The 24563-nt window shown below is 36.9% G+C and overlaps 2 protein-coding genes across 4 annotated transcripts in view; both read left to right on the forward strand.

Annotated features, from left to right (window-relative positions):
* The first annotated feature begins 449 nt into the window (after positions 1-449).
* On the forward strand, positions 450-16051 carry LOC142341951 (conserved oligomeric Golgi complex subunit 6-like). 2 transcript variants are annotated; one of them, XM_075393184.1, is made up of 5 exons: positions 450-836; positions 7817-8177; positions 13379-13640; positions 13935-14390; positions 15319-16051. In XM_075393184.1, exons 1-5 carry the CDS (start codon positions 494-496, stop codon positions 15850-15852), a joined length of 1956 nt encoding a protein of 651 aa, XP_075249299.1. In that variant the 5' UTR covers positions 450-493; the 3' UTR covers positions 15853-16051. The 2 variants fall into 2 exon arrangements, with proteins under 2 accessions (XP_075249299.1, XP_075249300.1); XM_075393185.1 differs by lacking the exons at positions 450-836; positions 7817-8177 and adding an exon at positions 9731-10128.
* A 1671-nt stretch (positions 16052-17722) lies between these two features.
* LOC142341977 (putative phosphoglycerate kinase) overlaps positions 17723-24563 on the forward strand; it is a 55839-nt gene continuing 48998 nt past the window's right edge. The window contains exon 1 of one of the 2 annotated variants that reach the window (XM_075393187.1): positions 17723-17750. The gene's annotated coding sequence lies outside the window, so the exon portion shown is untranslated. The remainder of the gene's footprint in view (positions 17751-24563) is intronic. The other variant, XM_075393186.1, reaches the window with a different exon arrangement.

Below are 24563 nucleotides of genomic sequence, written 5' to 3' on the forward strand. Positions count from 1 at the left end.
AGATGGCTAAATGGTTGAATATCAAAAATTGTGTTAGCAAGATTTAAATCCGGATTTATATAGCATTTGCTTCAAGCTTCTGGGCTGATTGCTCACGTATATCCTCCGAGGTGAATGTGTGAACCATGCGCAGTTTTAGGCGATCCGTCTTGTTTCGATTTGTAGTCAATTTTGACTTTTGGAATGTTAGCGTTAGCGTTATGGCTTTACAGACATGCTGTCAACGTTCAACAAATCATAGAATTAAAAAGCAATGTTGACTAATTTCTATGAGGACTATCAAATTAAGCATTCATTTGAAGAAAGAATGAGCAAATTCGTAATCTAAGTATCTGAAATACCTATCTGAAGTACTTTTAACTAGCTATCGCCAAATAAACTCCTTAAAAATAGATAATGGAACAAATCAAGCTGCTTAATGAAATTCAACGACGATTTTTTAGTGGCACCCCTACAACGAAGGAAGTTGGTTTAACCGTTTTTCCAGATCAATATGTCAGTGAATAGTTCTGCAAGTTCTGCGGCTGCCCGTAACGAGCCACAAACAACGTCATCAGATTCAGCTGCACAACCACAACAACTGAATCCGGCAGCTAAAAAGTTGCAGAAGTTGCTCGAAAGCCGATTTGAAACTGACAAAGAGGCAATCGCTGCTATGCAGTACCTCTCGGAAGTAATGCCTGAGAACACAATTGCTACCAGGAGGAATTTAAGGAGTGATTTGGAAAGGAGGAATTTGGCAACCAGTCGAGCTTTTCTGGAGAAGTTCAAAGTCATCAAGGACGAGTTGAACAATCTGTCAGATGTGGTCGAACAGATATCAACTAACTGCACAAGTATGTAGATTCAATATTTCAGTTCACAAATTTGTAACTGCTTAAAAATGCGGTTATACGGACTGGTTGGACTGGTTTACGTTTCTTCTAATCGTATACAAATTTGTAAACATTTTCAACATGTCATTGAAACAATATGCGGGAACCTAGGCTAATTTTAATTTGTCTGCAAAAGATGCAAGACAGGGGCAAGGCAGAAGTAAGCAAGATCGCAGCATCACAACATCAGGAGCTCTCAATAGACACTAATAAACTCATTAGCGGGAAGTCACTAATTTCACAAAAGTGTGTTGCGAGATCCGAATAACTGCGTAATGGACGGAATCTGATTTGTTTTGGTGTATCGATTAACTGAGGTCGAAGGAAGTGATTCTGTCGTGTTAAGTATTCAGAATTTAAAACAGCTTAACTCGTTCGCTGTAGTTTTCTCGCCCTACTGAAGGAGTTTTTACTTGAACCCCCGCCCGCCCGTCGTTTCAGAGGAATTCATCCTAAACTATTTGGATACGTTGAGCATATTTCTTTGTGTTTTAAAACAGCATTGGATGCTTTTTTTAAAGTAATGAAGACGACGAATGGAAATAAACTATCCGTTATCTCAACGGATTGATTATTTGAAAAGTAGTTGTTTGGAGTGAACTTGAAAAAGAGAAAAGGAACTCTTGGTAGAAAAATAGTTTCACTTTGGAAGAATTAAGAACGAAAAAAATAGTTTCTCCAAGTACTCATAAACAGTAACTATAAATTTGAATCGATAAAGAGTTTCGGATTTGACATACAACAGGAAGAATTGTCCTCAACACTCTGCCCTTCAGATCTTTAATTATATAATTATTGTAGTATTAAATGAAAGCATATAATTAGGAATTTCTTTAAGAAAATTATTCTTCCTTTTTCTAGGTTCTATTGGGAAAATGTACCAGAAAATGCACTCGGGGTCCTGGAAGATTCTTTCATTAAAAGCCGGCTGTATTTGGACAGTGCTGTAACATGCACGTAAATGGTTTTCTAAATTTTAACCTCATGATACAAAAGTATGTTTTACCAGTTCTCAGTTGGTAAGTTTTTCCAGTTTGTAATAAAAATTACTTACTCCTTAACAGTGCAGTTTTCAAAGCTGGTAATGAGATTTTGTTGAACTTATTATAAAGTTTTGAGGTGTGATATTGCTCTTACTTTCTTTTAGTATTTTACTATCAAGAGGCTCACGCAAAGGTTCACTTCTCGTAGCTTTCCAGAGCAAACTAAGTCTTTTAATTTTTTTTCAGCTGTAGATCTGGAATATAGATATCAGACGAATTTGAGAATTTCATAAATATGTAGTTCGAATTTTGATAAAATTCCGTGTCCCTGAAATAGTTTTGGCGCATACCAAAATCAGTGATCATTGAAGTAAACAGTAGAAAGCAAATTTAGTCTCAATTAAGAGACAATTGAGCTAACTGCTAATTTCATTGATGTCCGTTTCAATGTCAGCTTTACATCCAATTGATTATATTTTAGCTTTTCTGCAAACAGAATTATGTCTGAAGCAGGTGGTCTTACAGTTTAACAATAATCGCAAAGAGATAGCTGAGGCTATGATTATCCTTCTCTTGGTTTTTTTTATTTCATCAAGAATTTTTCTACAACCATATGACGTCACAATAGCTTGAAATTTGCTTTTTGTTCATTCGTTCGTGAAATTTGAAATTAATTGTCTCCGCGACGTTATTTTTACGCTTAGTGTTCTTTTGCGTGATTAAGTCTTTGGTCACGTGTGGCTGGCCTCACTCTTCAAAAGGATTTGCCCACTCTTAATTTGACTGGCTTGTCACTCTATTTGAAGGGTAATTGAGGGAAGTTAATAGAAGCAGCCATAAGTTAAACAGATTCTTTTTCAAATTTTAACATTTTAGCGTTTAGTAAAAAGTTTCTTTCTTGTTCTGTTTCTTTTTCTTTTTTGAGACGCAGATCTACGTAGCTATTGAGTAGAGGTCATCAGATCAATCCTGGTTGTACACCACAATGTAATTTTTGCCAGTTTTATACGCATCCGTTATCTCTGGTACCTATTCGATAAGTTCGAAGCAAAACAACTGTGACTGTTACCACGACTTCCATAACCTTATAATTCATGGAGCAATATTTAATTATCAATCTTACCAAAATCTTTCTCAAGATCAAGAAAAACTTATTTGTGCAAAGTTGAGTCCCTTCAATTAATTTGAGCATTTCATCAGGCGTACTGTTTCCGGCATGATCCAAAGTGTTTGTTTGCTAAAGAGAGGTCTTGAGAGGCTAAAGAGAGGCTGTACATAATTCTTTCGAAAACTTAACACCTAGTAATAAACATCGATATTTCGCTCCTATTATCCTCGGTCTAATCACCATCCTCATGCAGAGAATGTACGTTGTATTCTGCTAAAGCTTTTGGAAACTTTCCGTTACTGAATGATTAATTGATAAGAGATATTGATTATTGAATAGTAACCCTAGTTATTACCAGGATGTTACTGATGATGACAAGATGCAGGTTTGTTCTAACCGATCTACCTTTTCCGTACTTCATTATATGATAATGGATAGAGGAACATTGTCATGGGAGAGTACAGTCTCGAGAGAAATAGAGTGCAACTTCCCTGAAATGTTATCGGATATCAGCAAAGAAGTCATTCTTCGGGTTAGCAGTATAAGAATCGTTAGAGGACATTCATCCCAGCAATTACGTAAATTTTGTACATTTTTGTATTGTACGCTTCTACCATAACGGTCGTTCAATTCAGCCTAATTTTGTCTCGGCTCTTATGCACGAATCGAAAAGAGCAATACTGTTGTAGTTTTCAACGAGTTTTCAAACTCTTTTTTTTAACAAGTTAATTGTTTTCCAATTTTTGGGTACAGATTTTTACTGCTCGTTGAATTTTTTTCGTTCAATAACTATTTGTGATTTCTCCCTAATTTAAAACTGAATGATCTGAAAGCGGCAAACTTTCAAAACAAACAGTTAAACCTATCGATTTAAAATTTTTCTTGCTTCGAAAATATGAGCTAACAGCTTCCTCAATAGTTGCTTCATTTTCTTTGATTAGGGTCAAAACATTTCGCGTTTGAATCACGTCACCCCTGTTTGTTCAAGTTCTGCTTTTTATTAGATACTCAGAGTAACTGTCTGTAGAACGAAAGACTTTCGGTCATTTTTAGAGAGTCATGTCTGAATTAAGAATAATTTAAGACTTGACACCTAGTTCTTTGCCTATGTGCTTTCGGTAATGAGCTCAAATTTCAATGCATCATCAAAATTATATTCAACTTCTTTTGAAAAATTGCAGGTTTTGTTAGTCGCATTAGTGAGCCTTCTTTTGATTATTTTCCAATTTGATTTATTAGCTTCCTTTATTGCTTGTACTAATGCAAAAACTAGCCATTTAACATTATCGCTTGCTAACGACGCTGCGTTTTTTGATTCAACTTACGGTGGCAACCGGAGGCGTTTCCGCTTAGCGCTGGTGCATCCTTTTTATAGTTTCCGTTGATTTTGGCGTTCTGATGGGATTGGTCAATTGCAGTTCAGTAGCTCTCGTTGAAAAACTGTTTTCTTCTGGATTTTGAGCTTGAATAGAATACTTCAATTTTACAATCGTCTTTACTGGCACGGCATCTGCCTTAGGGAGATTCTGTTTTTATACAAAAACATCCTTTTGTCTCATATAGCAGTAGTCCTATTTGCTTTTCCTCACTCCTGATTTCTCGAGCTTGCGGGGTCAGGCCTTCCTCAACTGGAACCATTCGTCCAGTTGAATTAGAATTACCTTTCAACTATGTTTGTCTCCAAACTCCGCTTCAATCTGAAAATAATGGTTTCAAACTTAATAGGAGCATGCAGCTTTTTTGATTAAGTGGATGAAACGCTTCAATACTTGATGAGTGCAGAATAAATTGTAGCACGCGTTTAAAAAGGTATCGTGTGCTAGTTAACGGACCACCTTTGTTTTCGTTGTTGTTGAAGATGACGCACAATGTACGCAAATATTTTTAAGCTCCACAATCAGATCGTCATGTTTTTGAATTTAAATTGTTGACACTACCATTTCTTGCAGGTTATACTGATTTTGCTTCATGGACTTAATTTCATCACATTAATGTGAAATCCGCTCCATCATCTTCATTAGATCTTTGTTGGAGGCAGTATGATTGCTTTCTAGGGCTTCCACTTCGTATTCAATGGAGTGCACTTCAAAGCAGTAAAGATCATGCTATTTTTCCGAATATTTCATGTTACTATCATAGTTCATGCCAGGCTAATATTCAAATATTTAATCAAAATTTTTATTTAGTGTATCTTTTTTTAGTGAATAAGTTGGTCCAACTACGAGCCTCTCCACCAACAAAGAATCTAGCAGACTAGGAAAAACCAAAGTACAAATGAACTTTCTGTTGCTTCTTTTCGGTTCTGAGAAAGCTTCTTGAAAAATTCGCAAATATTTTCTATGGATTAAAGAACTCCAGTTTGTTTTTTTTGCTGTGGGCAAATACGTGTCGTGATTCGGCAGTAACGCAAAAACGCTATTTTGATATGTCATTATTCAGATTGTGGTTTCTACAATGATGCGGAATAAGCTGTTTAAAAGCGTTACAGAGTGAAGCATCAAATCTTTTTGTTATATACAAAAGCAGCAATGCGGTTTTTATATTGCAGCAGAGTTTCATTTATTTCAAGAACAAGAAACGGTTTTGTTTGCTTAAGTGGGGTAATTGTATTATTAGTTACGCCGTGCCAGATACTTAAATTACGTTTCTTGCACGGGCCACCGACAACGTTGAGAACATTTTGACAAATTTCGCTTTCTTGTGAGTTCTCACGTTTAAACTCAGACCACCCCAGTGATAATAACTGCATATCTGCAAATAAATTTTTCTTTTTGGTATATGGCAGATATTAAATCAATTCTTAACGCACTGGAAGACTTCCAAACAATTGGCTCAAAAAATTAATTAGGCCCCGAGTGCAACTGGTGACTTTTAATAGTTGTTTTTAGTTTTATGTTTATTTAGCTGTTCTCGATTAAGAAGAACAAAATTAAGTAAGGGATTTTGATTAGGGGGTCAGAATTTATAAAGGGATATGATTTGCTCGGATTTATACTTAAGCAAACATTCTTATGACTTAATTAACATGTGTAGGCAAAATATGGTGTTTAGTGTTTTATAGATAGACCGCTTAATAGGACTATTCACATGTTCTTTATGAGGATTTTGAAAAAGCATTGGAGAACAGTTTGGAAGAGCCAAAGCACTTATTTTTAACATAGATCTGTTTTTAAATAAAGTTGACCTGTAAGTTGTTTTCAATTAATGAAAATTATTTATTCGACAAATTCATTGACCACGGCGTGAAAGGTAAAGTTCAGGTTTAAAGTTGCATCTGAATTGTTTTGATCTGAGAAAACATTCCTTTGTTGTGCACTAGTTGATGTTTACCCGCAAATCGATAATGCCTAAAATAGATCAGTTGTTTTTGCAGTAGAACCTCTGTTCAAGTCAAGTCATGCAATATTCTTCTGCGAATTAACTTTACGTTGAGTGGTACATCTACGCAAGGACGCTATTGAAAGAGCTACGATTCTATTAGTTGAAAAACGAAGCGTGTAAGGGAGCAGTTACTCCTCAGAGACATAAATTTGAATGGAGAAATTTTGGATTAATTGAACCGCAATTGCGGGAAAGTGCCCGAGGAATGGAACTCAATAAATTTTTGTCTAGTAGAAAAATAATCGGGAGACAGAAATTTCAAAAACTTGCGTACAGTGAACAAAGCGCAAATAAAATGATTTTTAGACGAAACAGTTAAAATTGTGAGTGTGGATCATAAATTGGGGCTACGGAAGCATTCCTTCTGATTGAAGATTTCGTTAATATATGTTTTTCTGGCAAGAAGTACTGCAAAATGGAAGTTAATGGATGGTACCAGTTATTGATTGCTTTTCGTCAATTATCCCGGGGGCGTTTTAAGTAGTCAAAAGAGCAGTTCCGTGGAGTTAAAATACAACATAATGAACCACTAATAGATCTTTCAAGTTTTTGATAATGTTTTCGATTGTTACCAGACTCCAGTGAGAAGTGTTCTACCGCAAGATTGAACCATTCAAAAATTTTTTCTAATTGTTTCTTGTTTTTCTAATTGTTGAATTTCTAAGTTATACACATTAAATATAATTTCGAAATTATCAAAAACAGCACTGCTGACATTACAAACTAAAGTACGTTTTTCTTTCTCTCATGTAAGATTTCAACAAAAAGAGGTACGGACAGGGTTTTGGTTATTTATTGGTCCCTAGTTTTCGACGGAATCTCAATTGATAAGCCGTCAGATCAGAAGTTACGGCAATGTGAACCTATTTTCATTTAAAAGTACAAAATATTGGCGGCCCGAATACCTAATGCTGATAAATGAAGGCATCTAACTGATGTAAATAGGAATTTAAAAAAGATGAACAATATTGCAGAATGTGTTTGAACTAGCTTATACATATATTCGGAAAGTCAGCTCTGACTTTAGGAGTATAAAGTTGTTTTTTAACAAAAGCTAATCAGAAAGCAATTTTTATCTCTCTAAGACCTTTAAATTCCTTGAAGTCTCCAAAAGTGTTTCGGAAACGTCACTTGTCGCAAAATTATTTATAAAAATGTTTTAAATTAACATGTACAGCGGTTGCAATTTATGAATACTATGATAATAGTGTAAAAATTCCAGTTACAGATGGCCAGATTGTACCTGGTCATTACTGGTGACAGTTCTGTAAGTTCTTACACTGTATACAAGGAAGACGTCAAATGTTTGACAGAACGGCGTGCGGTGTTTATTTTGTCGCATTAATACTGCCAGGTACTCCTCTCGAATCTAATCCTTTGATTAGTGGAAGTAGTTTCCAAGTGCTTTTTAGGATCGTTTATTCAGCACCGTTTATAAATTTATCAAAACAATTTTTCATTTTTGACAGCTATGCAAGATGAACTGAAGCGAACCAAGGAGAGCACTTCGTCTCTAATGCACAGAACAAACGAGCTGAACAAAGAGGCTAAATTGCTCACAATGCAGCAGAAGTTGACAGAAGCCTTTTGCAAGAAGTTCTACCTTCAACCCGAAGAGGAGAACCTGATCAGAAGTAAAGAATTCTTAACCATTAATGACGTGCCATTGCTGTTGAGTATAATCAAAAAGATCAGAAGGATCCATGAGGACGCGAAAGTGCTTCTGAGAGCGAAGAATCAGCAGACTGGGCTTGAGATTGTTGAGAGAATGGGTCAGTTTGAAGAGCAGAGTTTCGAGAAATTGTACAGATGGGCTCAACGAGAGTGCAGGTGAGAAAAATAACGGTTCTTGATTTCAGTTGCGGTCAAATGTTTTGATAATCAGTGGCGCTGATCCTTGGGGGTATGCTCTTCATGTTTTGACCGCTTCAATCAATACCCATTGCACAAAATTGATCAATAAACGAGTGGAAGTGAATGGGTTGCTAATTTCAAATTATTTTTGTTCCGACCCCCCACTTTAGTGGGGAGGAAGGAACTATAGACTCAAATGGGTTTTTTTGTTCAGTCAGTTTTGGTCGATCTATATATTCATTGTAGCGATTTGTGAGTGGTATCATCGAAAAGCACGCTCATACTAGAATATGGAATTAAGATTTTTTTTGAATTTCGTTTTTACAGGGAGATGTCGAGATTTAAAGTTTTGTGAATATTCGACAGTTTTCATTCACATTCTCCGTATTTTTTGCTAAAATTTGGCTCAATTTTGCTAATATAATTTATTGAAAGTTGAAATTGGGTGCCCTATAAAAGTCTTCTGGAATTACAATTTTGCCGTTTTTGGTAAATTTAACTCGATAATTATACAAATGCATAATTGTTTTTTGTTTTTTTGAGTTATTTCACTTAACAATTGGTCTAATTCACTAATTCACAAACATTCGAAACACTTGGGTGGTTTGTTGGATGCGAGCCAAAGTCAGGGATAGGTCTGATATCATCATGGATTCTAACAATAAGACTAACCAGACTCCAGCGAGAAGTGTTCTACCGCAAGATTGAACCATTCAAAAATTTGTCAGAGTTTCTTGTTTTTCTAATTGTTGAATTTCTAAGTTATACACATTAATTATGATTTCGAAATTATCAAAAACAGCACTGCTTACATTACAAACTAAAGTACTTTTTTCTTTCTCTCATGTAAGATTTCAACAAAAAGAGGTACGGACAGGGTTTTGTTTATTTATTGGTCCCTAGTTTTCGACGGAATCTCAATTGATAAGCCGTCAGATCAGAAGTTACGGCAATGTGAACCTATTTTCATTTAAAAGTACAAAATATTGGCGGTCCGAATACCTACTGCTGATAAATGAAGGCATCTAACTGATGTAAATAGGAATTTAAAAAAGATGAACAATATTGCAGAATGTGTTTGAACTAGCTTATACATATATTCGGAAAGTCAGCTCTGACTTTAGGAGTATAAAGTTGTTTTTTAACAAAAGCTAATCAGAAAGCAATTTTTATCTCTCTAAGACCTTTAAATTCCTTGAAGTCTCCAAAAGTGTTTCGGAAACGTCACTTGTCGCAAAATTTTTTATAAAAATGTTTTAAATTAACATGTACAGCGGTTGCAATTTATGAATACTATGATAATAGTGTAAAAATTCCAGTTACAGATGGCCAGATTGTACCTGGTCATTACTGGTGACAGTTCTGTAAGTTCTTACACTGTATACAAGGAAGACGTCAAATGTTTGACAGAACGGCGTGCGGTGTTTATTTTGTCGCATTAATACTGCCAGGTACTCCTCTCGAATCTAATCCTTTGATTAGTGGAAGTAGTTTCCAAGTGCTTTTTAGGATCGTTTATTCAGCACCGTTTATAAATTTATCAAAACAATTTTTCATTTTTGACAGCTATGCAAGATGAACTGAAGCGAACCAAGGAGAGCACTTCGTCTCTAATGCACAGAACAAACGAGCTGAACAAAGAGGCTAAATTGCTCACAATGCAGCAGAAGTTGACAGAAGCCTTTTGCAAGAAGTTCTACCTTCAACCCGAAGAGGAGAACCTGATCAGAAGTAAAGAATTCTTAACCATTAATGACGTGCCATTGCTGTTGAGTATAATCAAAAAGATCAGAAGGATCCATGAGGACGCGAAAGTGCTTCTGAGAGCGAATAATCAGCAGACTGGGCTTGAGATTGTTGAGAGAATGGGTCAGTTTGAAGAGCAGAGTTTCGAGAAATTGTACAGATGGGCGCAACGAGAGTGCAGGTGAGAAAAATAACGGTTCTTGATTTCAGTTGCGGTCAAATGTTTTGATAATCAGTGGCGCTGATCCTTGGGGGTATGCTCTTCATGTTTTGACCGCTTCAATCAATACCCATTGCACAAAATTGATCAATAAACGAGTGGAAGTGAATGGGTTGCTAATTTCAAATTATTTTTGTTCCGACCCCCCACTTTAGTGGGGAGGAAGGAACTATAGACTCAAATGGTTTTTTTTGTTCAGTCAGTTTTGGTCGATCTATATATTCATTGTAGCGATTTGTGAGTGGTATCATCGAAAAGCACGCTCATACTAGAATATGGAATTAAGATTTTTTTTGAATTTCGTTTTTACAGGGAGATGTCGAGATTTAAAGTTTTGTGAATATTCGACAGTTTTCATTCACATTCTCCGTATTTTTTTCTAAAATTTGGCTCAATTTTGCTAATATAATTTAAAATAAGTTAAAATTTTTAACGGTAGAGTATATCTGTTACCGTTAAAGATAGAAAAGCATGGCTGAATTGTTTGATTCGAAATTTTTTGGCTAAAAATTTGTATAATATTTTCAAATATGAGACAATTCAGCAATAATTGCTCAAAATATGCTTTTTTGGTTTTAGTTTTTACCGAAATTGGAGGTTTTGTTACCACTGGCACAATCTCCTCAAACTCATAAAGAGCTAGTTGAAATTGGGTGCCCTATAAAGTCTTCTGGAATTCCAATTTTGCCGTTTTTGGTAAATTTAACTCGATAATTATACAAATGCATAATTGTTTTTTGTTTTTTTTTGAGTTATTTCACTTAACAATTGGTCTAATTCACTAATTCACAAACATTCGAAACACTTGGGTGTTTTGTTGGATGCGAGCCAAAGTCAGGGATAGGTCTGATATCATCATGGATTCTAACAATAAGAAGTATTTTAAATTTTATTTTGGTGTTGCCTCTTTCAAAAGTTATTTGCTTTTGTTTTTTCGTTAATGTTGATTAATGACAATTTTTTCAAGTCACGGCTCCAGTAATGGCAGCTCTCATTTACGAAACCTTATGGTTTTTATGGCTTTGAAGAAAATTTTTAGTGAACTTCAACTGAACTTTTGTGTTTTGCCTTCAATTTTTATTCTGCTTGCAATCTGATTACTAATTCGAACCAATCAAAGATCCAAATGGTTTCATCGAGAGGTGAAGGGAAACCTCTAAAATGAATTCGGTGGTTATCTATATGACATAGATACATAAGAGACGGTTGTCTCTTATGACATTGAATATATTTGTTTGAAGAAAATTTCATTGATTTTTTTGAATTTGTCAATTTTTTTATCTTGTTTCTGTCAACTTCTTGCTTATTCTCAATAAATACTCTCAAACCCTCTTTTTTAATAAAAAACTAATCTCTGGCGGATTTCAAAAAGCCGGCTTTTTGATTTTGTTAGTACCAGTTTTCATACAAAAATTTGTGATTTTTGTGCATAATTGCACATTTTTGGCTGTTCTTTTTGTTTCTTTGTTAGTTGTCACATTACTGAACAATTCAATTGAAAAAATTTGCAAAATGCGTTATTGAATATATTTATTGTTTTTATAGCTGATGGTTTTAGGGGCTGCGACACCGTTCTCTTGCAGAATTTGATAAAATTTTTGCCCTGTATTTATTGGTAATTTTTGTTGTCGCATGCCAATTATTGGATAATGAAAATTCCTAGTGGCCTACTATAGATATATGAAAGGAATTTAATAACTGATATCAGTATATAGCGAATCGTTTTATTGACTTTCAATTGGTTTTTCAAAAAGTAAAAGTTCTCTTCAACTTATCCCTTTTTTCTGATTTTCGTCTTTTTCGTATTTTGCAATTGTGTATCCTTTTCCTACTTTACCTTCATGATTGAGAAATCTCTTTTTTTTGAATTAAACAATAGTTTTTCTGCTGGTTAAACGTTTGAACTGATGTAGTTAGGTATTAGACTATTTGTTTCAGGAGAATTTTGTGAGTTTTAGATACTTTTCGTTTTCTGTTGTTCTTTTTGTTGTCATTTTGATATAGTTCTTTTATAAATAAATATAAAGATGTTCAAACGAGATGCAAGTCAAGATTTAATTTTCCCGCAGTTAATATTTTATAAATTTAATGGCTTCAACACTCTAGTTTCGTAAAGTTTTTTGTTAAGTTTTTTATGTTTGCCTGTATTTAATGTTACGTTTTATTCTTATGAGTAGCAGAGGAATTTTGCTTTGGAAGAAGTTGCAAACTAACCGGTCTACTTTTTTTACTCGAAAGCTCATATTGGCCATGAATTTTGAAACTATTTGTTTTAAATAAGTCAATGTATTTTTGAGCTTTTATTTCTGTTAATTTGGCGCTTAGTATCTCTATGGACAAGTCACATCCCTTATCTATTGAACTAATTTTGGCCCTTTGTAATGGTTTTTGTTTTCTTTTTTTTCGAATTGATTTTGTGCTTGTTACAACGAGTTTTCTTAAAATATTTGTGATTTTGCATATTTGCCCATTTTTAAGGTTTGTTTTCTTTTCACATTATCACAATAATGGGCGCTCCTCTGGCCATTTGAAAACGTGCAATCAAAAATGGTTAATGTAGTTAGTTAATAGCTTAATCTTTAATTGGCTGGCACACCGTTTTTTGCAAATTTTTGAATTTTTTCTTGTAGTCGTATGACATATACTAGACAATGAAAGGTCTCACCAACTTTCTATGGAGGGATAAATGAATTCTTTAATGGTTTCAGTTGATGCATAATTTTTCTGATCAGTTTTTCATTAGTTCTTTTCAGAAAATCAACGGTTTTTAAACTTTGCTCTTTGCTCATTTCTTGTCAACTTGTTACGAAGTCGCATTGAGGAAAAGTCGCATATTTTTTCTAATGAAGTACAAGTTAGTCTTCATTAGTGTAAGTTTTATCTGACGCCCTTTTGATTTGGTTATTGACGGTTTTAAAAAAATGGACACCGAGTTTTGTAATTATTTCATTTTATCGCCGTCTTTTCTGGTAGTCACATTAATGACAGGTCTCATCGGCCCTCTAAGGTAGATTGTTTTATTCATTTAGTAGTTCGTTGAACGATATGTTAATTTTTTCTAATCTCTTCCTCATTTGCTAGACAGTTAAGGTTATGAACTTTATGTGCAAACGCACATTACCGAGCCTCCTTGTTTTTCTGTATATTTACTTATGAAACAAAAGGGGAAAAATTTCGGGTAACTCGACGTGAAATTTGAGATTGTTTCAAGAAATCTGGTTTCGGAGAGCCCTGAGATCAATTCGTTGCTGGTGGATGCCCTGGCCGCGCTAAGTGAACGCAAGACACTCCTCAATTACACGATGGATGAGTTCTGCATGGTGAGGAAGGGAGTGGTGTCCAGGGGATTCATAGATGCCTTGACAAGAGGCAGCAGCGCAAGTGGACCTACAAACACATCAGTGAAGCCAATTGAGATGCATGCACACGACCCTGTTCGGTACATTGGCGACATGCTTGCGTGGATTCATCAGGTATTTAATGAAACATCATCAATGGTCTTATTTCTTGACTTTGAAAAGAAAATATTGTTAAAACACTCTATGCCAACAGTCGACTGTTTTATTTTGGTGAATTTTCAAGTATTTCAAATTAAAAACGTGGTTCCACTATGTATATCACATCTTAATTTGAGGTTGTGCTGCTGAAAAAGATAATTCTCGAGCGGAAAAGCCAAAATTGGAAAAAGCGATAATTGTTAATTAAATAGCGGAAAATTGTTCTGAGAAATTTTCAGCATGATAATGAAATTCAAACCGATGTTGCAGGCACTTGCAGGAGAACGGGAACTGGTTGAAATGATGCTGCAGAAAACAAACAACAGTCGAGAAGAAATTGGTTATTTTGTCGCATTCTCCAGTGAAGGTCTCTGTCGGCCTCTCAAAGTGCGACTGGATCACGTAATTGCAAACGACCCTGATGTCATTACGATGTTCAAAATTCGGGCATTGCTGAAGTTCTACTATTCTACTTTCGCAGAGAGTGTTTCCGCCACATCGCCTTTGTGTACAGCTATGTTGGAAAACGGGAGCTTGTTCGATAAGTTGTTTTTCTCGACCTTGAGGACCAGTTTGAACTCACTCTGTGAACAGAAAGAGTCACTGACATCAGACTTATCACCCTCTAATGCGTTTGAAAAGATGTTAGTGTTGCTTCAACAGATTCTGCATTCCTACAGCACGGCTTTTTTCGACCCCAAAGTGAAGCAACAGGACTTTAAAGCTGTAAGTTGCGATATTATCTAAATTGCAAATTATTCGCTTAATGTTTTTTGTTGCTCTCGAGCGAAGCTTGAAGCAGTTATTGTAATCGTGGGTCCTATGCAAATTTTTTGCTTGACCACTTTTACGCTTTTGTTCTAAAACATTTTTTTACTTCTTGAGTGACGTTTTCAGTTCTTCATTTTTGAGTGATCTAAGTTGCTCTCATTTTCAAATGCAATTGTGAGCAAAAGGAAATTGAAGCCATTGTAGCTGAGAGGTGAAGATGTCAGACCGCCAACCTGGAGAGCTTGGCTTCAAACTCATATGGGGTCGTGTTTTTGCACCTGCAAAACATTTGTAACCCACTAAATTAAACTGCCCTGTCTTTCGTTCGAGAGCAATTTATCCGACGTTAGTCGATTTATGATTTCTATTGAGGACGCAGGTGTGTCAAGTTTTAAATTAAACCAACTTGAAACTCGAATTATAGCACCTTTCTTTTCTACTAATCACAATGCACATGCACTCATAAACGTCGTCATTGATATCTTCTTGGTTCACTCTAATTCAGTTATCTCCTATCAAAGAAATTCACACCTTCGATGATGTTTAAAGGCATGTCAGAATTTTGGTCAATCTTTGTTGATGAGCAGTAACCTATCTTTGGGCAGTTTAACCCAGTTTTGTTTGATAGTTTTTTTGTGGCCTAACCGATATGTCCTTTTGTGGGGTGAAACGGGATAACCTAGCTGTGCAGTAATCTTTAGTAGGCTCTAAGCTGTAGTTCGCCGAAACTGCTGAATTGTATCATTACATAATTTCGTGGTGTTTAAGGCTATTATAATAATTTGGACCCCACCTTCACCTTCCCTATTGCCCTTTTAATCGAGTATCCGTGTATTTTGTGGCATTGTTAGAGTCTATAATTAATATTTTGTATTTTTTTCAGCTAATCGATATAATCGTGTCGTCACTCTTACAGTGTCTGCAACAATCGGCAGCCAATACATCTACACACGCAGACATGTCAGTTTATATGATGAACAGCTTACACAAAGCTAAAACTGTCCTTAGTATCTACGAATTCACAGATGACAAAATAGAAATGCTCAGCGGGCAAATTGATGCTCATTTAGACACATTTATCAACGAACAAGTCATTGCATTCCTAAATTCGACAGATTTGATGTTCGCCTACAATAAGCAAACTAGTGGAGATAGAAAATTCTCAGATTCAGAAAATGAAAGACTGAAAAAAGCAGCGAATAATTTGGACAGATTGCTCTCGAATCCTGACCAGTTTATGCTTACTCAGAGCAGATTGGTGTCTAGTGCAACGTTGAGAGAAGCTGCAATAACCAGGTGTCAGAGTTATTTTGCTCAGTTATATGGTGACTTGTATAAGTATTTGCAAGATGTGACGCTGCAAGATCTGACAGAATTGATGCGAGATCCGGAGCAAGTTAAATCGCTTTTAGTGTAAATCAATGTGCAGACATATCTTGGCGTCAAAAACTGTAGCTATATTAAGAAAAATTCGATGAAGTTTTATTAAAATGCTATCTTATGTACCATTTAGGTGTTTGGTCATGTACAGGATAATTTTTGGGCTTTCTTCAGTTTTCTTGGAAAATGACTTGTAAAATTGTCCATAAAATTCAACATTCACTTGTTTCTTTAAATACATACTTGTTTCCGAAGAAAGGGATTGACACCCGTTTCTCAAATGACTCTGTAAATTTAAGGTGGGTTACTATGAAGGCAAAAAAAAACTCCTAGGAGGACTATTACTATGATGGCAAAGATTTCCGATGAAAAAGGATAACTGGCCATTTTTGAGACGCATGTGGCTCTTTTTACTTTTGGGATCATTCTTTTTGGTATCTATATTTGCGTTTTTCAATTTTCCAAGGCCATGCAGATTCTGATAATTTGCATAATTGTTATTTTGCCGTTGGTGTGCTTAAAATCAGGAAACAAACTAGTATGCAAATGAGATCAATTACATTTATCAAAGCATTTATTTGGATTGATTGGCACATGTAATTTAACAAAGTTAACGAAATTTGGCGCATCGATGCACTTTGAAATTTGACGACACATTTTGGAATTGCGTTTTGCGTTTTAATGTAAACGTTGCTCGAATAAAATCAATGACAGATTTCTTGCTAATGTTTTTTTGTATAATTTACAGGAATTAATCTTAACCTCATCCCCCCACATAATTTTAGGATAATTAACCCCCACGGAAATAAACCCCCGTTTTAAATGTGAATTTTGGGCGTGATAATTTTTGTGGTTGGGATAGTTACATCAAGTCCCACTGTCCGCTAAGGCATGGCTCGCGAGGCATGGCCAGACGCGCTAAATGCGCAGCTCGTTAAGAGTCAAACGGGGGCGTTAAGAGTCAAACGGGGGCTTAATGGTTTTAAGAAACACCATTATTGGCATGAAAAAGATAGTTTCCACTAGCATTGTGCAAATAGTTAAAAGAAAAAGGTGAACCAAAAATTTAAAAGGTCTCTGCAACAAACTGATTTCAAGAATCGAATTTGGATATGAAATTACTCGGATCATTCCAGTGGAAATTAGGAGAATTATATCTTGTTATTTGTTTGAATAAAGTTTTGCTTCACTGATTAATGTCATCTTAGTGAAATAAAGCCAACTTTTCTTAACTGCTCTTGAACCGAGGCCAAATAAATTATTGGGTTCTACTTCTTTTCACCCCGATTCATTTAACCCAGCATATTTTAACCCCATATCATTTAACACCTCTATCATTTCATTCCGCCAATCAGCAGTCAACATTAAAGGCATGATTTGTCATAAGTAAGTGGATAACTTAATTCCAGGTTCGGTTGTGATAGTTTCATAACAAGTCCCACGGGCCGCTGAGGCGTGGCCATGGCGAGGCATGGCCAACTGATTATATTGCTAATTTAATATCCTTATTATAAAAAAGATTGAAATTGGGGTGAAATGATAGGGGTTAAATGAAAGAGGGGCGAATGCATCTGGGTTAAATGACGGGCTTAATTAATAGGGGTGAAAAGAGGAACACCATATTATTGACTTCTGTCTTACACTCAAATTCAATGTTGAGTGAACTCGACAAACTTAAAAAAAATGTGAATAAGGTCAAATGAGCAAAACTAAAAGAAACAGGATAAAATTATAAAGTCCATTCATGAATAGTGACAAAAGTTATCAACCTTGCTAGGGAGAACACTAATTGGTATCGAGTTAATGTTAATAGCCTTCAATTAAGAAGCTGAAGTCTGTATAACTGTATTATTTTACTGAATTTAACTGAAGTCTGTATAACTGTATTATTTAACTGTATTATTTAGCCTAATTGTTGTGATAAACTTATTAAATAGAAGTATGACATCCTCCTAGTTCTTTGACTCCAACTGCCGCCAGTTTGTTCGCTCAAGGATAACATCAACGATCATTGTTAAATTTGTTGTCAGTTCTGAGCAGATACAGTTCAGTTCCTGTAGAAAATCAGAAACGACAGATTTGTTATGGCAAAGATTTGTTATGGCAAAATCCTTGTACTGGGGACCTCCAATGGGAGGGTTTTAGAGGCAAGGTTCGGGTATGGTTCGTTAGAGTCAAGGTCCGACTCATCACATCAGGTCGTATCATTCTAACAGATTTCTTTTTTAGAACAATTTCTTGTGTTTTTGAATGTTAGCAGGCTCCGTGAATGGGATGTTTTGATGCCAACCATCTTCCTTCATCACATCAGGTCGTAGCACTCTAATTGGTTTCATTTTTAGAGCATTTTTTTTGTGTTTTGAATGTTAGCAGGCTCTGTGAATGGGACGTTTTGATGCCTACCCTCTTCCCTCCAGCTGCTCGGACTTGGTCTTGGGTACTTCGCGTACCAAATATATAGACGAGGGTCAAGTAAAGGGTTGTGTTCACTCCTATCGAGGTGCTAAACTGCTAGATCTCTGTGATGTTATCAATAAATACCCAGACCAGAAGCTGAACACTGTTGTAGTAATTGCCGGCTTCAATGATCACCGTAGTAGTTTTGAAACGTTCATAGAGCATTGGAAATTCCTCATTCAGCTGATTATTGTTAAATTTAGCCCAAATAATTTGATTGTTCCCAAAGTTATACCCACCAGCTGTAATCGCCTCATAAATAAGAAAATCATTGCCCTTAACTACGCTTTGTATAATTATATTGATTCTTGTACCCTAAAGTTGTTTTTTGTTTCACCCTCATTTAGAAATGTTCTTCAACCTAACCTGTTCTGTAAAGACACCGTGCACTTCTCCTTTCATGGAAACCATGTTTTCACTATTATTCTGTTTAAAATCATTCAATACTTTAAATATCGTTGTTGTTACTACTCTCCTGTAATTAACTTAATCTAGTCCCCCTCAGTGCAGCCTTCCCAACTCCTAGCCCGCAGCTTGATGGCTGATCAAACCCATTGTCCACTCTGCAAGGGTCCCCTACGTAGGGGAGGCATCTGGTGTCATACATGTTATAAATATTTGCACGTGAAATGCAGTGGTCTAGCCGCAGCGAAAGATTGGACCGAAAACTTCAGCTGCAAAAACTGCTCTGAGATCACCGCAGCCACCGAAACAGCAATCGCAACGCCGGCACCACACAACGCTTTGACCGTTCCCGACACTGCACTCATAGATCCTGCAACATCGCACGCCCCCGAACGTTCCGTCGCCGCAGCATCGGATAATTTTTGGGACCACTTCCAGCCTCATCACGCGGTAACAGTGCGCGAAATATACCGCGAGGTCGTCACTTGGAAGCCCTCGTTCTTCACGCTCGGTAAGAACAAGACAGGGTAACAGTTCGCCGAAGCCCTTCACAGTGTCCTCTCCCCGATTGCCGTAAACACGGATAGATCCGATATATCTCTGACCCTCTGTATGATACTTCCGCACCTAACCCTCAGTCGAACAAAGAACACGGACGATGGATCGAACAATAAGACCATCAAGCGTAGACTGCAAGCATGGTACAGCTGCAACTTCTCAGAACTGTTCTGTGAAGCGAAGGCAATCCAAATGAGAATGAATTCAAGGAACAAACAGCAGCACTCTGACCTCAAGATGTTCAACGATTTCATGTCTCGTGGTAAGATTAGTAATGCTATTCGCGTTCTTTCGGATGAGCACAAAGGCGGCGTGCACCGATCTCATAGACGGTAGACCGGTCCTCGAGATTTAACGCGACAAACATCCTGAAGGTCAACCCTTGCAGCCCAACTGCATTCAGAGCGAACATCCACGCACGCTTCCTTACCACCCCGCAAAATCAGTGCCAGGCTCGTCCGAAAGCATGCAATGAAGACTCATGGCAGTGCCGGCCCTTCAGGTCTCGATGCCGATGACTGGCGTAGACTACTTTCTGCTTTCGGGCAAACCTCCACCAACCTGTGCAAGCTTGTTGCCAAGTTTGCTAAGAGGCTGGCCACGTCCATAATACCACCGGATGATTTGATTACATACAATGGTTGTCGACTAGTGGCTCTGGATAAATGTCCAGGTGTGAGACCTATTGGTATTGGTGAAGTAATGCGTCGCATCACCGGACGCATAATCGTCGACTGCATCAGGCAAGATCTAACATCCCTCGGTGGAAACATGCAACTGTGCCTGGGCCAGAAATGTGGCATAGAACATGCCATACATTCGCTTCGCCACAGTTTTGATGATCCCGAAAACGAAGCAATTCTTCTAATTGATGCCAAAAAAGCTTTTAACGTGCTCAATAGACGAACAGCTTTAGAGAACGTGAAAGCCTTATGCCCATCTTTGCATGTTGCCTTACAGAATTCCTGTAGCCACCCGTCTCATCTCTACATAGGTAAGTCGACCATACTGTCTCAGGAAGGTACGACACAAGGTGATCCCCTTGCGATGGCAATGTATGGAATCGCAATCCTACCCCTGATAACAAGACTTCATAATGACTCTTTGACACAAAAATGGTATGCTGATGATGGTAGCGTCGTCGGTAAGTTAGATATCAGGGCACTCTTCGACAAGCTCACTGAGCTCGGTCCCAAGTATGGATATCTTGTCAATCCTCCGAAGTGTCAGTTGATAATTAAGCCAGGAGGCGAGCGCCAAGCGTCAACTGTGTTTGCAGGCACAAATGTGGAAATCACGCAGGGCGCTCGAGTCCTGGGATCAGTTATCGGAAGCTCTGAGGCCAGTAAAAATTTCCTGAAAGATGCAGAAACTAAATACACAAAAAGTTTAGACAGACTTGGTCAATTTGCTCTCACCTCTCCCCAGAATGCCTATGCATTTTTGACGAAGGGGGTTCAACAGAAGTTGAGCTTCCTTTCGCGTACTACACCTTCCATGGACGGGGTTCTGGACAAGGTGGAGGAGCGGCTCGGCCGAGTCATACCGAACATCGTCGGCAAAGAAGTAATCCAAGAGGAAAGAGAACTTTTTTCTCTCCCTCTCAGAATGGGTGGGCTTAACATCGCCCTCCCACAAGATCACAAAAATCTTGAGCAATCAGTTGAACTCTCAAGACCATTGGCGTCATCCAATGATATTCAACAATGTGAAGTAGAACAAACCAAGATCAGTCTCAGACAGAAAGCAGACAATCAACGTGAACTCATCTCGAAAAAATCCAGAATCGAAAACAATCTACCAGAAATGAAGTATACCATCCAGCTGGCCTCAGAGAAAGGAGCATCAAGCTGGCTTAACGCGCTTCCGTTGTCAAAACATGGTTTTGACCTCACGAAGACTGAGTTCCGTGATGGAATAGCACTTCGCTACACCTGGGAAGTGAAGAACACGCCAGCCATATGCCCATGCGGGAAAGAATTCAGCCTAACCCATGCCCTCCATTGCGCCAAAGGCGGCTATACGCACCTACGACACAACGAAATTAGAGATGTGTTTGCAAACCTGATGGATGACGTTTGCCACGATGTACAGATAGAGCCAAAACTTCAGTCGCTCGATGGAGAAATTTTCTCGAGTAATTCCACCACCACTGATGATGACGCTCGACTGGACATCAAGGCAAACGGTCTGTGGGGCTCCCGCTTTAATCGCACTTTCTTCGATGTGAAGATTTTCAACCCTCATGCGAAGAGCTGCCCTAAGACCATAAAAGATGCATACAAATATCACGAGAGCATCAAGCGAAATAAGTACGAAGAGCGAATCCGCGAAACCGAACACAGCAGCTTCAATGCACTGGTTTTTGCTTGTTCGGGTGGTCCAGGTCCATCAGCATCGCGCGTTATGAAACAACTCGCAACCAAGATCAGCGAAAAACGCGGAGAGCCGTACGCCGACACTATAAGCTACATCCGAACGAAAATCAGCTTCGCACTTCTGAGGAGCTGTGTTCTCTGCTTGAGGGGATGTCGTGCCCTCAAGCCTCGTGTTCTCAGTGAGACTTCGATTAGCGCCGTCGTGGAGGAGGGAAGGCTGCACTGAGTGTTTGGCTGCTTATCTTTATTCATTTGCTTATTCCTTGATGTTCCATTTTTATTTTAATCCTTCTATTCTAGTTCCCTATGTGTGCTATATATATATATATATATATATATATATATATATATATATGCTTTCCTCTCCACTTGTTATTTGTTTTTATGACTGGGCCGTCTTTACACTGTCTGGAGGGGAACAGCTTGGAGTGCAGCATCCGGCTACTAAGTGCTACTCATCATGCCCTATTTTTTGACCTACATCCATCGATGCCGGATGGTGTACACGGCCCTTTATTGTTGTTAGAAATAAATATAAAGAAAAGAGAAAAAAAAATTATTTAACTGAAACTCATAAAACCAATAACTTGACATTTTGAAAAATCATTGTAGTGGTCTCTAACCTCTAATTACCTAGACCACTGACCCCTCTCTATAAATCAGTCTGCTATTGGGCTCTCTGGCTAAAGCAGGCTACAAAATTGAGCTCCGTCTGTCATTGGAAATCATAATAACCGACGTTAGTCGGTTGTTTTGAGACTATGGTAAAAATTGAAAGTTAAAGTAGAGAGCTGGTAAATTTAGACGAGATTCTTAAATGTACCCTGCCGAACAAAAGTTTTGCTTGTGTGAACTAAACACGGGTCCCATAAACACTTACAATGAAATGTATATCCCGATATACGTGTGACTAGTCGTTGCAATTAATAAATGCAATTTAAATGTAAACAAAAATAAAAGATGGTCATGTTTTACCCGGAAAGGGAGGAAACAGTTCCCGCTGTAACAATTATCACAATTAGAGGAAAACCAATCGTTGTATTCAGCTCTAAACAGCGAGATGGGTAGCGAGACAACTTTTGATAGATGCTCTGAAACACCTGATATTCAGCAAATATAGCTTCTAGTTTTTGTAGCATTTTGAAGCTTAAAGGCCTTCCTCCACTTAAGATATTTTGTTCTTGACGGTCTTTCTAATGATAACACTTATAACTCTTACTTTGATTGGCCGAGCCTAAATAAAATATATTGAGTGCCCGAGCATAAATAAAAAAATTACCAGGAGCATACAGTTCCTACCACCACTGTAGATCTAAACGATCAAATAGTAATATATACTTTGCAGCGTTATCAGTTCAGTCAAAATTATTTCTTTGTTCTGACCCACGTTAATGGTGGGAGGATCTATATACTCCAATGGGTTTTTTGTTCAGTCAATTTGGGCGATCGATATCATTGTAGAGAAATGTGAGTGGTATCAGTAGAAAGACCATCCAGCGCAGAAAATGGAATTAAAAAGATTGTTTGTAATTTTTGCCTTTTACAGGGAGTTATCGAGGTTAGAACTTTTGTGAATAGCAGTCGAAACTCCGTTGTTTCTATTCACATTTTTGTTTTTGACCAAATTTTTGATCAACTTGGCTAAAATATGTTGATATTGTTAACAGTAGTGTTATTGATTTTATCTTTAAAGATAGAACAGAGTTGCTGAGGTGTTGGATCCGGGTTTTTTTTGGCTAGAATGTATACGAAATTTTTCAAAATTTAGACTTTCCGTCAATAATGGGAACAATTATTCTTAAAAGTGGACTGGAATTAGATACCTTAAAATTGCGAAATTGTGTTCATATTCTTCGAAAGCTCAAAAACTGAGCTAGATGTACTCCCACAGACTTTAGGAGTCGTAACGAATTATTTTTTGCCAGTTTTTCGCAAAATTAAACTCGATAATTATACAAAAGGCATTATTTATTTTTGATATACTGAAAAATTTTTGAGAAAATTGATTTAATTTGCAACCGTTCAAAAAATTGAGTGTTTTCTTAGACGCGAAGCAATATCAGGGCTGATCTTGACCTCACCATGGAACCTTACGTTAAAACAAGTTTAGATTATAATGGAGATTGGCCTTTTTTCAAAACATTTCCGCATTCAGTTTTTTATGCAAATTACTGACAAGAGTTTCAAATCAGGGCTAAATTATTGACAGATACTTTTTATGGAAAAATGAGTCAACCAACTTATATTTTTTGGTTTCAGAGTTAAGATCATATTTTTTATGCCTTTGAAAAATTGTTTTCGTATGAGATTTTTTATGAGGTGCACGTGAACCTCGACAATGCCTTCAGTTGCTATCTAATGTCCCTGACTTTGAATATATTAAATAAAGAATATGTCGAAGAATAATTGAAATTTGTTTCAACTTAATGTTTCTCATTTCTGGCGTAGTCTCATTAAAAACAGGCGGAAACGCATTTTTTGTGAGTTATTAACTAATGTCTGGAACGTTTTTTTTAACATATGATTTCTTTGTTTTGATACTACGAGTTTTCATTTTTCTTAGCATAATTGTTCATTTCTTCTTTGTAGATTTATCAGATCTTTGACAGGTCCAATTGAATGAAAGCCTAATTGGGAAATCCAACTGAATGAATCTGAATATGTTAATTGTTTTTGTTGAGTAGTTTATGCTTTTGGGCGGAGACACAGTTCTCTCGCAAAATTAAGTAGATTTTTTTGTTATTTAACTATGTTTCTTTCTTTTTTGCTTTAAGACGTATACTTGATAATATTAGGTCCCAATTCCTTTACCAGGACGCATAACTGAACCTGTTTGAAGATATCAACTTATAGCTATTTCTTTTAGTGACCAGTTAACCTTTTTAAAGATTTATTCAACTGTCTTCTTTTTGCTCTCATTTTCTTAACCATGTTAATCAATCTCACTAAT

This window comes from Convolutriloba macropyga, chromosome 1, assembly GCF_964194025.1.
Source record: "Convolutriloba macropyga chromosome 1, txConMacr16.3, whole genome shotgun sequence".
Lineage (NCBI taxonomy): Eukaryota > Metazoa > Xenacoelomorpha > Acoela > Convolutidae > Convolutriloba > Convolutriloba macropyga.

Excerpts from the sequence above, each read along its gene's own strand:
- LOC142341951 (XM_075393184.1), top strand. The coding sequence starts at position 494 with ATGTCAGTGAATAGTTCTGCAAGTTCTGCGGCTGCCCGTAACGAGCCA. Across the intron at positions 8,178-13,378 it reads TGGGCTCAACGAGAGTGCAG|AAATCTGGTTTCGGAGAGCC; the intron begins GTGAGAAAAATA and ends GATTGTTTCAAG. Across the intron at positions 13,641-13,934 it reads TGCTTGCGTGGATTCATCAG|GCACTTGCAGGAGAACGGGA; the intron begins GTATTTAATGAA and ends CCGATGTTGCAG.